Source organism: Natrix helvetica, assembly GCF_964273705.1.
Source record: "Natrix helvetica genome assembly, chromosome: 3".
NCBI lineage: Eukaryota > Metazoa > Chordata > Lepidosauria > Squamata > Natricidae > Natrix > Natrix helvetica.
The window spans coordinates 39,080,062-39,092,865 of record NC_138549.1 but is presented as its reverse complement, the minus strand read 5'-3'; the positions used below and the strand labels follow the sequence as shown (position 1 = coordinate 39,092,865).

General features: G+C 43.5%; 1 protein-coding gene across 4 annotated transcripts in view; it reads left to right on the top strand.

The window, feature by feature from the left end:
• OCA2 (OCA2 melanosomal transmembrane protein) overlaps nucleotides 1–12,804 on the top strand; it is a 209,544-nt gene that overhangs the window by 26,009 nt on the left and 170,731 nt on the right. For all 4 annotated transcript variants that reach the window (XM_081947658.1, XM_081947657.1, XM_081947660.1 and 1 more), the window contains exon 3: nucleotides 1,120–1,403. In XM_081947658.1, the coding sequence (XP_081803784.1) occupies nucleotides 1,153–1,403 (251 nt within the window). In that variant the 5' untranslated portion in view covers nucleotides 1,120–1,152. The remainder of the gene's footprint in view (nucleotides 1–1,119; nucleotides 1,404–12,804) is intronic.

The following is a 12,804-nucleotide window of genomic DNA, read 5'->3' as shown; positions in this document are numbered from 1 at the left end:
AATTGTTTTGATTAGAGCTCTTTTCTTCTTTCTTCTCACTTGATAACATTGCTTCAAGAAATAGTAATGCCTGTCTGGATTGCTCCTTGGATGAAGGGGACAATGAGGATATGAAGAGGACATCAGAAAGGAGAGGCAGAAATAGGACCAGAGATTCATGACTGCAATTTGGACTGGATTTCATGCCCTTGTAACTTCCAGATTAGACTACTGTAATATGCTCTACATCAGGCTGCCCTTGAAGACCATTCAAAAATTTCATCTGGTGCAGTTTGTGATTGCATGAGTAGTAAATGATACCAGATCTATGGCACATGTAACACCATTTCTGTGTGAGCTGCTCTGGTGAGCACTGGTGTGTACAATTCAAGATACAATTTAAGGTGCTGGTGATTACTTATAGAGACTTACATGGTTTAGGACTAGGGTACCTGAGGAATTGCCTTTTTTCAAGAGTCTCTACCCATTCAACTAGGTGAAGTAGAAGTCCGCCTTTTTCCACACTGGCCCCTGCGTTATGGACCATCTTCCCTTAGAGATTAGAATGTTCCCAACCCTGTTAGTTTAGTGTAAGGTCTTAAAACCCTGGCTATGTTGCTGGGGAGCCACATGTGCCAATGGTCCTGTTTTCTGCCCATATTATTAACTGACCAAATATTTTGCTCTTGTGCAAAATGTTTTTACTGGTTTTTACTGGTTTTACTATTTCATTGCTTTAAAATGTTTTTTTAATTTTTAATTGTAATATGTCTCCTGAATTATAAGCTTGACTGAGATGGAGAAATGGAATAAATAAAGTGTATGGCTTATCAGTTTACATAAAAAGAAATATAGTACATAAAAATGGAAGCTTCAATGATTCATAAAAACATTAGTTTTTAATATATAGCTGTTGTGCATGTTATTAAATTAACTGAAGATATTACCAATGGAGTATTATTAAAATAATACTTTGGATCGCAAGAAAACTCAAGAATGACCAAACCCGCAGTTGTACTGATACTTTTATGACAAATGGATGTAGGTCATTTTTTTCTATTAAAGACAAAAAACATTGAATCAGCAGAGAAGAGATGAAAAGGAGTGTTTAATTTAATCTATCCTTTTTTTTTTTTTTAGAAAAGAGAACACAATTCATCTGGTACCAGAACTATGTACCTGGACAACAAAGATGATGGTGCAATCACCAGAAACATAGATATGGAATTGGACTCCCATCACATGGATGTGCTTGGAGATGGAGCAACAGAGCCAATTTCTTACAATGTCAGCAAGCTGAAGCTCTTGAAGGAGATCATGATTGGTCAGGGAGCATCACATCAACCCTATCCAAGAATTGCACAAGATCCAGACCAGTGTATTACTTTGGGGAAAGATTTCAGTCCTCTCACTATGCAACCCAGGTAAGAAACCCAAGAGGGAACTAAATATATCCTTTTCCTTCTGATGGATTTGTTCATTGGCTCAGGAATCCAGATGTGTTTTATTTAACATCTTCCTACAATTAATAGGAACTGTGGGGGGAAAAGCTTAGCTGAGGAACCAAAACAGACAATTGCTGCAAAGGGATAGACTCTCAGCAGGTTTCAGAACTAACACATGGTTTTATAGCAGCTCTGTGAGCTATTTTCTTGTGCCTCTATTTTCAAGGATCTTTTTGTCTTCCTTGGCTTTGTATTTAAACAAAACATTCATATGACACACAAAAAACCCTTTATGCAAATAAAATAATGCTAAAATTGTCAAATCAAAAGTTTGCAGGACCCAGTTCTGTAATTATGGGTCATTGTTCAGGTGATTAAGTTAAGGCATGAAGCTGCAGTTATGATAGTAATAATGGTGTTTGTTTATTATTCATTTCATTAGCTGGGTGATGAGTGTATAAAAATAATTTGATGCCATCAAAATGAGACACACAAATACCAGAATATCCCAAAAGCCATTTTGCTTTTGCTTCTTCTATCTTTACCAGGTTTTGTTTGTTTAATCGTATTAGTTTCAGGTGCATACAGCAACTTTTGAATGATTTCTTGAGAGTTGATTCTTCTAGAAGTTTCAGAAAGTGGCAGCAGAAAAGACTACCTTTGACTATTGTGTCTTCACAAATTTTGCTAAATATAACTCCCATCAAGTCTTCCTTACATGACTAACAGTGAATGATTCTGGAAGTTGAGCAATATTAATATAAGTTCATTTCTAGGGCATTCAGTACATAATATTCCCTTTCTGCCATTTTACCTTAACAAACATACAGTGAAATAGGTGTGGGCTAAGGCTCCCCCAAATCCCATGAGTTGCATGGCTGAGTAAAAGATTTAATCCTGTACATTTTTAGTCCATGCAATCTTTACCGACTACTTCATACTGGCTCAGTGTTGCATTATGCAAAAGCATGATATAGTATCAGAGGTGGTATTCAGCAAGTTTTGACTGGTTCTAGTGAATCGATAGTGGAAATTTTGAGTAGTTCGGAGAACCAGCAAATACCACCTCTGACTGGCTCTGCCCCCATCTATTCGCTGCCTCCCGAGTCCCAGCTAATCAGCTTCACAGCTGATTGGCTGGGTCTTCTTCTGTTGCCCTGCACAGGAGAATGGAGCTGGAAAGCAGGTTAGTGGGGTGGGAAGGGAATGGGAATTTTACAGTATCCTTGCCCTGGAGTGGGGTGGAAATGGAGATTTTGCAGTATCTTTGCCCTGGAGTGGGAAGGGAATGGGGATTTTACAGTATCCTTCCCGTGTCATGCCCACCAAGCCACGCCCACCATGCCATGCCCACCAAGCCACGGCACACCCACAGAACCAGTAGTAACATTTTTTGAATCCCACCACTATTTAATAGTATGCATGTCTGTTAGTATAGTATGATAGTATGTTAATGCAGAATCTTATGTATTTTAAAAGCACATAGGAAAAACATAGAATTTTACAACAATTGTACAATTAATGCTGTACTCTTTTATAGGGCTCTTTTATTAGCTATTGTTTTTGTTGCACACCATTTCCCCTAATTTTTCTTTTGTTTGGTGCTTACCTGGGAAGAAATGCATTATAGAAATACAGTGAAATTTGTCCTCAGTGCAGAAGAAAGATGTAGACCTTCTGTAGTGAGGTCTTGATTTATCATAACTGTTGGATCTGGGCAACGAGAGACAGACTGCGGACACGAAGTGACTTAACAGCTCTTTATTAATAGTAGTAATGATCCAGCTTGCTCTGTGGTCGGAGGGTTCCCCTTTTATAGGGATCGGGTACGCCCCTCGACCAATCAGAACGATACCTGTTTCCCGCTGTAGCAGCGGACCAGAGGGGAGACTTACTACGATATATGCTAATATCTAACACCCCTCCCCTCCTAGATGGAACGTTGCGGTAGGTAACATAGTCTTTTAGGTATGTGGGTGTTTGTCTTGCTCGGGAGGAGCGTCGTAGTTCGGGTTGGTTAGAAGTGGTTGCAGGATCGGGTGCTTTTCCTGTTTCACGTTCGGGAGGTTTTGTGCCTTCGTTGCTAGGGCGTTCTGGAGTCTGCTCGGTTGCGTTGTCTGGGGTTTGCTCTGCTTCGTGCGTGTTTTCTTGTTCCAAGCTTGGTTCGCAGGTGTCGTAGTTTTCTGTGATGGGGCTCTCGCGTGGCTGACTTTCTGTAGGCAGGAAAATCTCGTCTTCGTTTCGAAGGTCTGAGTGTGCTAGGCGACCCCGAAGTTGATCGATGTGCCTTTTCCAGTTCCGCCCATCTTCTAGTTCCAGCAGATACGATCGTGGACCCGTGATGCCAATGACCTTTGCCGGCATCCACAATGTTCCCCCTGCATAGTTGTGGGCGTATACTGAATCCCCTATGCTGAAAGACCGAATTTTGCTTGTGGAGTCTGGGGGAGCTGTGGCAGAGTAATTTGGGTGAAGACGGTCCAGGTGAGACCGTAGATGGCGGCCCATGAGTAGTTCAGCGGGACTCCTACCCGTCGTTGCGCTTGGGGTAATATGCTGAATTAGGAGGTAATGGTCAATGCGTGTTTGCCAATCACCTGGACCCATCCTAGCGAGGGCCTCTTTTGCGAATCGCACCATTCTCTCCGCCTGTCCGTTTGATGCCGGATGGAATGGCGCGACGAGGGCATGCCGAATTCCTTGACCTGCTAAAAACGTTTCGAAATGCATGGCCGTGAATTGGGGCCCGTTATCGGAGACTAGGAGGTCAGGCAGGCCATGAGTGGCGAAAAGTCGCCGTAGAACCTTAATGACTGCCTCTGCCATGGTTGAAGTCATTAGGACTACATCTAGCCATTTTGAGTATGCATCCACAACTATAAGGAAAGTCTGACCTTGGAATGGCCCTGCGAAGTCGATGTGTATTCGCAACCAGGGTACTTTAGGTTTCTCCCATTCTGTGGTGGGCGCTTCCGGGGGTGCTGGTCTCGATTCCTGGCATGGGTCGCAAGTGGCCACCCACTCTTCTATTTCTTTGTCCATGTTTGGCCACCAAACGTAACTTCTTGCTAACGCCTTTATTCTAACAATTCCCGGATGACCCACATGTAAAGCATCTAATACATTCCTACGTAAAACATACGGAATAACAACTCGATCCCCCCACAATAAACAACCTTGTAACACTGAGAGTTCGTCCCGTTTTGACCAAAACATTTTGAATTCCGGGCCCACGTTTCCTTTCGGCCACCCCCTCCAAACCCAAGTTTGAACTTGCTTTATTACATTGTCTTTAGAGGAGAACCTTGCAACGTCGTATGAAGAAACCGGTCCAGAGTCCAAACAGTCAATGAGCAATACCGGTACTTCTGGAGTGGGGTCTGGCAGAATGTCAGGTAATGGGCAACGGCTGAGTGCGTCTGCGTGTCCGAGAGTGGAGCCCGGTCGATGAATCAATTTGTATGAATACGCAGCCAGGAAAACAGTCCACCTGGTCATGCATGGAGAAAGGGAGACCGGGGTGGGGCGGTTTCCCACCAAAAGTCCCAACAACGGTTTGTGATCTGTAATTAGTTCAAAATCGCGGCCGTAGAGGTATTCGTGGAAACGCTTTACTCCAGCTACAGCAGCCAGCGCTTCCCTGTCCATTTGGCTGTAATTCCTTTCGGCCGATGAAAGAGTTCTGGAGTAGAAGGCGATGGGTGCTTCTTTTCCGTTGGGCATCCTGTGGCTGAGGACTGCTCCAACTCCGAAGGGTGATGCGTCGCAGGTCAATACCAGCGGTAGGGTCTGGCTGTATTGGACAAGCAGTGAGTCAGTGGTGAGCAGGCGCTTTACCCCGGCGAAAGCTGCAGCTTCGGATCGTCCCCATTTCCATGGTGCGTTCCTCTGGAGTAGACGGTGTAGTGGCTCAGCAACGGTCGCCTTCTGCCTCAGAAAAACGCTGTAGAAGTTAAGTAATCCGAGGAAGGCCTGCAACTCGGTCTGATTTCGTGGTGTGGGGGCGTCCTGGATCGCCTTAATTTTCTTTGAAGTGGGGTGTATTCCCTGACCATCGATTCTATAACCCAGGAATTCTACGCTAGGCACGTTAATTTGGCATTTTTCCTTTTTAAGGCGGAGACCCTTTTCTCTGATTCTGGCCAAAACAGTTCTGACTCTTTTATTTAATTGCTCCTCGTTTGCAGCGGACACCAAGATGTCGTCAAAATAGGGGACGACTCCCGGTATCCCTTGCAAAAGTCGTTCCATGACGCTCTGGAACAATCCTGGGGCAATGCTCACGCCGAATTGTAGCCGGTTGCATTTGAATGCTCCTCTATGTGTCACTATAGTTTGGGCCTCCGCTGTGGCGCTATCAACTGGCAGTTGCTGGTAAGCTTGTGCCATGTCTAACTTAGCAAATACCTTTCCTGGCCCCAACGAGTGCAATAAGTGCTGTACTACAGGCACAGGATATGCGCTCTGTTGTAGCGCGACATTAATTGTGCATTTATAGTCCGCGCAGATGCGGACTGATCCGTCTGGTTTGACTGGGGTCACGATGGGTGTTTCCCAGCGCACGTGATCTACCAGCTCAAGGATTCCTTGCTCCACTAACTTATCTATTTCCTTATCTATTTTTGGGCGGAGTGCAAAAGGCACTCGTCTCGGTTTAAGTCGGATTGGCGCCACTTTGGGGTCTAAATTGAATGATATTGGTTTACCCACATACTTACCAAGACCGGGGCTGAACACATCCTCGAACTCCTTAAAAATCTGTTCAGCGCTGCTGTTTCTCACGGCGTTGATTCCGGTGACTTCTAACCCCAGGGCTTCAAACCAATCAAGCCGCAGAAGGTTCTGTAATGGTGCGCTGGCGATGGTCACGGGCAGCTGGGCTTCGATGTCCTTGAAACTGATGTGGAATGTGCCTTGGCCCACGATGGGGACTTGGTTCCCCTGGTAGTCTCGTAGCAGGACGTCTGGAGCGCGTAGTTGGCTCTTTCTGAGGCTAGGGATAGCCTGTTTCATGGATGCCCATGAAATAATCGTCAGGGTCGATCCTGTGTCAACTTCTAGCTCGCAGGGTGAGCCCTCCAAGAGGACTGTGACTCTCAGCCTTTTTGGCCGCTTAGGGCGGACCTGATGTATTGTGGTGAGATACGTTCGCAACTCCTCTCTCTGGGTCAACTCTATCTCATCGTCTACATCCTGAAAATACTCTCGTTGAGCGTCTTGATAGAACGCTCTTTCAGCTCTTTGTGTGTATTCTCTCTGGGGATACGCTCGCTCAGCTCCTTGTGAGTAATCTCTCTGGGGATACGCTCGCTCAGCTCTTTGGGAATTTTCTCTCTGGGTATACACTTGTGGATTTCTCTCTGGGCGCCCTTTCTGATTCCGCCAAGCCCCTGGGTTGGGCTTCTGTTGGCGGTACATGGGTGGCTGCCGTGAGGCAGGGACTCCGCTCCGGCACACTCGTGCGATGTGCAAGTTTGTTGCAGTGCGAACAAACAACGTTCCTGAACCTACAAGTAGACCTGGGGTGATTCCCTCCGCAACTTGCGCAGGGCGGCAAGCGGGATCTGGGTCTCCCCCCAGGCCTCATGTGACTGCTCCGCATCAGGTGACTGTCCTCGAACTCGGAATCCTCGTAGGCGGGGCTTGTGTCCTCGTAGTGAACTTTGGTGTGTCTTGGCGCTGGCTGGTCAGCGTTGAACCCGCGTTGAATTGTCTCCGCTGATCTGTCTGCTGCTTCTGAAGCTCTTGCCTCCTCGAGTACAATCTGTAGGCTTAAATTGGTTTTTGCTAACAGCCGCTTTTGTAGGGAAATGTCTCTCAGCCCGCTAACGAGTCGATCCATAATCTGCTCATCCAGGTCTCTGAATCCACAATGTGTGGCTGCTTTACGTAGGGCTGCAACATATTGGTTGATAGATTCTCCCGCCTTCTGGTTCCTCGTGTTGAACGCTTGGCGGCAAACATGGCGGGAAGGTTTTGGCGCGTAATGAGTCTGCAGGGCCTGTTGCAACGTCGCCCATGATACTGCCTGTATTGGAGTAGGCGCGGTGAGGTCTCTGGCCGTATTGAAGATTTCCTTTCCGCAGTAGCCGAGGAAAATGTTTTTCTTCCTTGCGTCGGTGATCCCCGTGTATTCGTTCGCTTCGAGGAAACACTCGAAACGAATCATGAAGGCTTCCCATTCGTCGTTTTCTGGGTCGAAAGGAGCGGGGGGAGCATGCATCGCCATCTTCTCTGTTTGAATTTGCCGCGCTGCGGTGATCTGATATGGCAGCCGGAATTTCTGCCGAATTCCTGGGCTGGATCAAATCCGGAGATTCTGGAGGTAGCGTTCTTCGTCCTATCTGCCTCTCGATCCCACCTTCGTCGCCAATGTTGGATCTGGGCAACGAGAGACAGACTGCGGACACGAAGTGACTTAACAGCTCTTTATTAATAGTAGTAATGATCCAGCTTGCTCTGTGGTCGGAGGGTTCCCCTTTTATAGGGATCGGGTACGCCCCTCGACCAATCAGAACGATACCTGTTTCCCGCTGTAGCAGCGGACCAGAGGGGAGACTTACTACGATATATGCTAATATCTAACAATAACACTAATGGGGCAGAGGACCATCTCAGCTGTCTTCTTAACACCATTCGATGGAAGGGATAAGTTACCTGCTGCAGGAGATATAAGATATATTATAAACAAAGGGGGATCCTGATTTAGATCAAGCCACTGCAGGTGTAAACTAGCATGATGAATATGTTTCCAGGCAGACAGTCTCCATTCAGTTCCTGAGTGATGTCTCAGTTAGGACTTTAGTTCCTGAGTCCTGTGAATGTCACATAGCTGCTGATATAAAACAATGTTCCTTGCTTTACAACACAGAGTCAGATTAAATAACACCAGACAAATAGCCTGATATGTGTATCTTTTATTCAGTGCATGATGTACTCACTGGATTTACTCATACAAGATTTGGCCTTTGCTACTAGCTTGCAAGGCTTGAAAGGAGTAGAGTGATGCAATAAATTCATTTGTCTGGTGACAGAGTTAAATCCAATACTAAACAGAGTGTGCTTCTTCAGATACTAGTTTTACCCCTTTCATTCAGTAATCAATAAACAATTTATGTAGTATCTTTTTGTAACAAGAAAAACAGGAACGGAGCTTATGCTTAGGAAGCCACTAAGATAATATCCTGTGGGGAGAGACTCCACCTGCAACTTCCATAGCATCAATATCTCTTGTTATAGTTGCTATAGGGACGTGTTTATTTTCTGTTGTATTTTCCATTTTCCTGATTGATTGTTTAAAATTTAAAGATAGTACTCAGGAAGTCCAGGAAAACATCCTTTTTACTAATAAACTCAGATATCTAAGTTGGCAAAGTACAATTTCATAAACCTGAACCAAGAGAACAAACTGTTCATTCCTGATCTGTTTGTTGTGATAGACATAAATGATGCAAACTGTTTTGAATGGAAAAATGCTTTCACTCATTCAAAGTGACTGTCACTGAGGATAACTTTTCCCAACCTGTGTAGGCTACCTCTGGAATTCTAACATGCATGGTCAATACTGGCTGAGGATTCTGGGAACTATAACCGTAACTCTTTTAAGAATAGATTGGATAACCACTTGTCTGAAATGGTATACAGTTTCCTGTTTGAGCAGAGGATTGGACTAGAACTCCAAGGCCCCTTCTAACTCTGTTATTATGTGGGAACAGATTTTTTAAAAAGAAATCTTCCTTTCTTTAATGATTAGAATTCATCCAAAGTTAAGAATATTCTAAACCTCCATCATTACACAATTATCACTTTTATCTCAGCCAGTGGTAACTCCAAATATGATTGTTATTTGTGCTGGTAATATTAAGACAGGTTGAATAGAGATGTACCTGGTCATAGATACAGATTACAGATTCACAAAGCCGCCTCCTCCTCCTCCTCCTCCTCCTCCTCCTCCTCCTCCTCCTCCTCCTCCTCCTCCTCCTCCTCCTCCTCCTCCTCCTCTCCTTCTTCTTCTTCATGCAGTTTAGCTCTTGCAGATGGTAGAAGCTGTCTTCCCAACTAGAATGGGCTGGATTTGAGGATTAAATGGGCTGCAAAGTTGCATGATCCTAAAATGTCAGATAGGAATGGAGCAGGAGAGAAGCGGAATTGTACTGAAGAAAAGAAGTTTTCTAGAACTTCTCTGTCAGGAAATAACCTATACTTTCTATACACGCTTATTTATTTATTCTCCAAATATTCATATTGGACATGAAATTGGAGTCTTGCAACCTCTTAATGAATGTTCTGAATAGAATATGCAGGACTCCAATCAAATATTTCTGGCCTTGCTTGATGAAAACACAAAGGAAGCCTTTGTCTGGATTAGAATTGGGAATTGGATATGTCTACTTTAATGAAAAACAAAAGGACTAGGGATGACATGATAGCAGTGTTCCAATATTTGCGGGACTGCTACAAAGAAGAGGAATCAACCTATTCTCCAAAGCACCTGAAGGCAGGACAAGAAACAAAGGATGGAAACTAATCAAGGAGAGAAGCAACCTGAATTTAAGGAGAAATTTCCTGACAGTAAGAACAACCAGAGGAACAATTTGCTTCCAGAAGTTGTGGGTGCTCCAATACTAGAGGTTTTTTTAAAGAAGAGATTGGACAGCCATTTATCTGGAATGGTATAGGTTCCTGCTTGAGCAGGGGTTTGCACTAGAAGATCTCCAAGGTCCCTTCCAACTATGATATTCTGTTATTCAGAATAAAAAAAAAGTGCTTTAAAGGCTGATGTAGGAAGATGAATGTAAGATAAATTATTTAGATCATCTTATGCCCAATCTCATTATTGTTATCTAGTTGATACAACTCCCTCAATTCCTACATATTATGATTTTGGTTAAAAATAGTCTGGAGTACGCAGGAGTAACATTCCTCCTAAAATATCTGGAGAACATTAACTTGAGGATGAAGCTTCGTTCCCCCAGCTTGTAGGTTGGTTTCTGAACACTTCATTACCAGGCTAGGTAACATCTTCAGTGGAGTTTAGGATATGTCAGTATCGGTGTTTTTCTGTTTATAAGGGCTTCAGGTGTGGGTGTGTCAATGAGGGTCTTGTGATGGGTCAGATGTGAGTCATCAGTGATGGGGAAGTTACATCAGGTGATGTCATTGGGAGGTGAAGTGCTGGTTGTGGGGGGGGGTAGCATGGATCGGTTGAGGGTGGTGCTGTCTCTGTTTGGCTGTGTGATTGATTTAGATTGTGAGGAGTTCGTAAGATGGTTGTAAGTCAATGTGTCTGTTGATGGAATTGCGTGTGGAGTGCCAGGCTTCGATTAACTCACGAGCATGGCGGGTGGTAGTGTAGCCGATGAACATTGACTTGGACAATACATATTTGGAGACTTAGAGCATACCTGCATTTAGCAATGTAAGCTGCTCCTATCCTGTGTTCATGCCAGATCCACTCTAAGCTCATAAAACAGTTTAAGAAAATCCTGTGAACCAAAATCTTGGCAGCAGTTTGCAAGATTTTCAGTCTAGCTACCACATTCTGTTTTTGGATAATTCCCCTGCTGCTGTGTTTTCTCACTTTTTTGTTCAATGAAAACAACAGCCAATATCCTTCCTGTTGGTGGGTATTCCTGGAGATATATATAAAACACACTTTTATGCACACCCACCCACCTGCTTACAGTGTTAAATTAAATTAAAGGTAATATGATAGTTAAGATCTTTGTTTTATTAGATAATTTAATTTTGAATGCTCCAGCTTCAAGTTTTTGTTTAAAAACTGAATCTCCACAGGAATATAAATCCATATTTAGAAAAAGATATTATTACACATTTAAATATTTTGCTCTATCCTAATTTTTTAAGTTTACTGTAGGAATATTTAAAACTTTTTTCATATTTTCTGATTTTTTTATTTTACACAATATAATGTTTAAGTGTTTAATTTTCTTCACTTTATTTTTTATAAATACAATACATTAGGTCTCCATTCTAAACTATACTTTTATTTTATAATATTACTGTTGTTAAATCGTTAAATTGATACCTATTTTTTAATACAATACGATCAACTTTAAAAATGCTAGTTGCAATGTTTTTTTGAAGTTTAAATTCTAAAAATAAAACAAAAATCTTTGCATTAAGGCCCAGAAAACCCTGTTGATTGAAAACCTTTTCCCAAACTAATTTATAAGTTTTTTTCTGGAGTAGGTACCATTTGCCCCTCTGTTTTTTGTTTAAACAAATCTAGAATTTTACCATTGTACCATTTCTCCAGTTACCTGAACTAAAAGGATTTCTCATCTTGATTTCCAGATAGCATATAGCAGTGATGGCGAACCTATGGCACGAGTGCCAGAGGTGACATGCAGAGCTCTCTCTGTGGGCATGGGCATTGTCACCAAGTGGTCTTCATGGGTGGGAAGCATCAGAAAATGGCCTGAAAATGGCCAAAAAACCACCCAAAAGGCTGTTTTCCATGCTGTTTCCAGGCTGTTTTGGGGGGCATTTTCTGGCCGGGTTTTGGGCAGTTTTTTGGGCAGTTTTTTGAACTGTTTTAGGCCCTGAAAAACAGCCCCAAAACAGCCTGAAAATGACCTGAAAAATGACCCAAAACAACACAATTTGTCGGGTCCTTTTCAGACTGTTTATGAACTGTTTTTCAGGCCAAAAACGGTCTGAAAAAATGACCCAAAATGGCCTGAAAATGGCCTGAAAACAGCTTGAAAACAGCCCAGAAAATGCCCCCAAAACAGGCAGGTGCGTGCCGGCCAGCTGGTCTTGGGTTTTCGGTGATCCAGTGCGCACACATTCCCACACATGCACATGCGTTCTGGTGTGGGCACTCGGTGCTGAAAAAGTTCACCATCACTGGCATATAGCAATAGCAGTTAGACTTATATACCACTTCCTTTCGGGAGAGGGGGCGGTCTATAAGAGCTAATAAATAATAATAATAATAATAATAATAATAATAATAATAATAATAATAATAAGTTTACAGAGTCAGCATATTTTCCCCAACCATCTGGGTTTTCATTTCACTCACCTGAGAAGGCTGGAAGGCTGGAGGGGCGGGGCCGAAATCACGACGACACGATGTGCGGTCTCAATGCTCTGAGATCGTAATCAACACTTTTGCCACTGGGGGGTTCCAAACGGATCTAAACTGTCCCGAAGAGCAGTGAACAGGAAGAATACATCTTGCTGAACTCGGGGATATCACAAAATCCCCGAAAGAAGAAGAGAAATTTCTTCAAGCCGGTGACATAAAATCCAGCCAAGGCTGATGACGTCGGGGCGGCCCCAAAATGGAAGGAATGGAAAGTGAAAGTGTTTCCAGTTGGTGAGGAATCTTCATTGTTTTAAAAGAGAGACT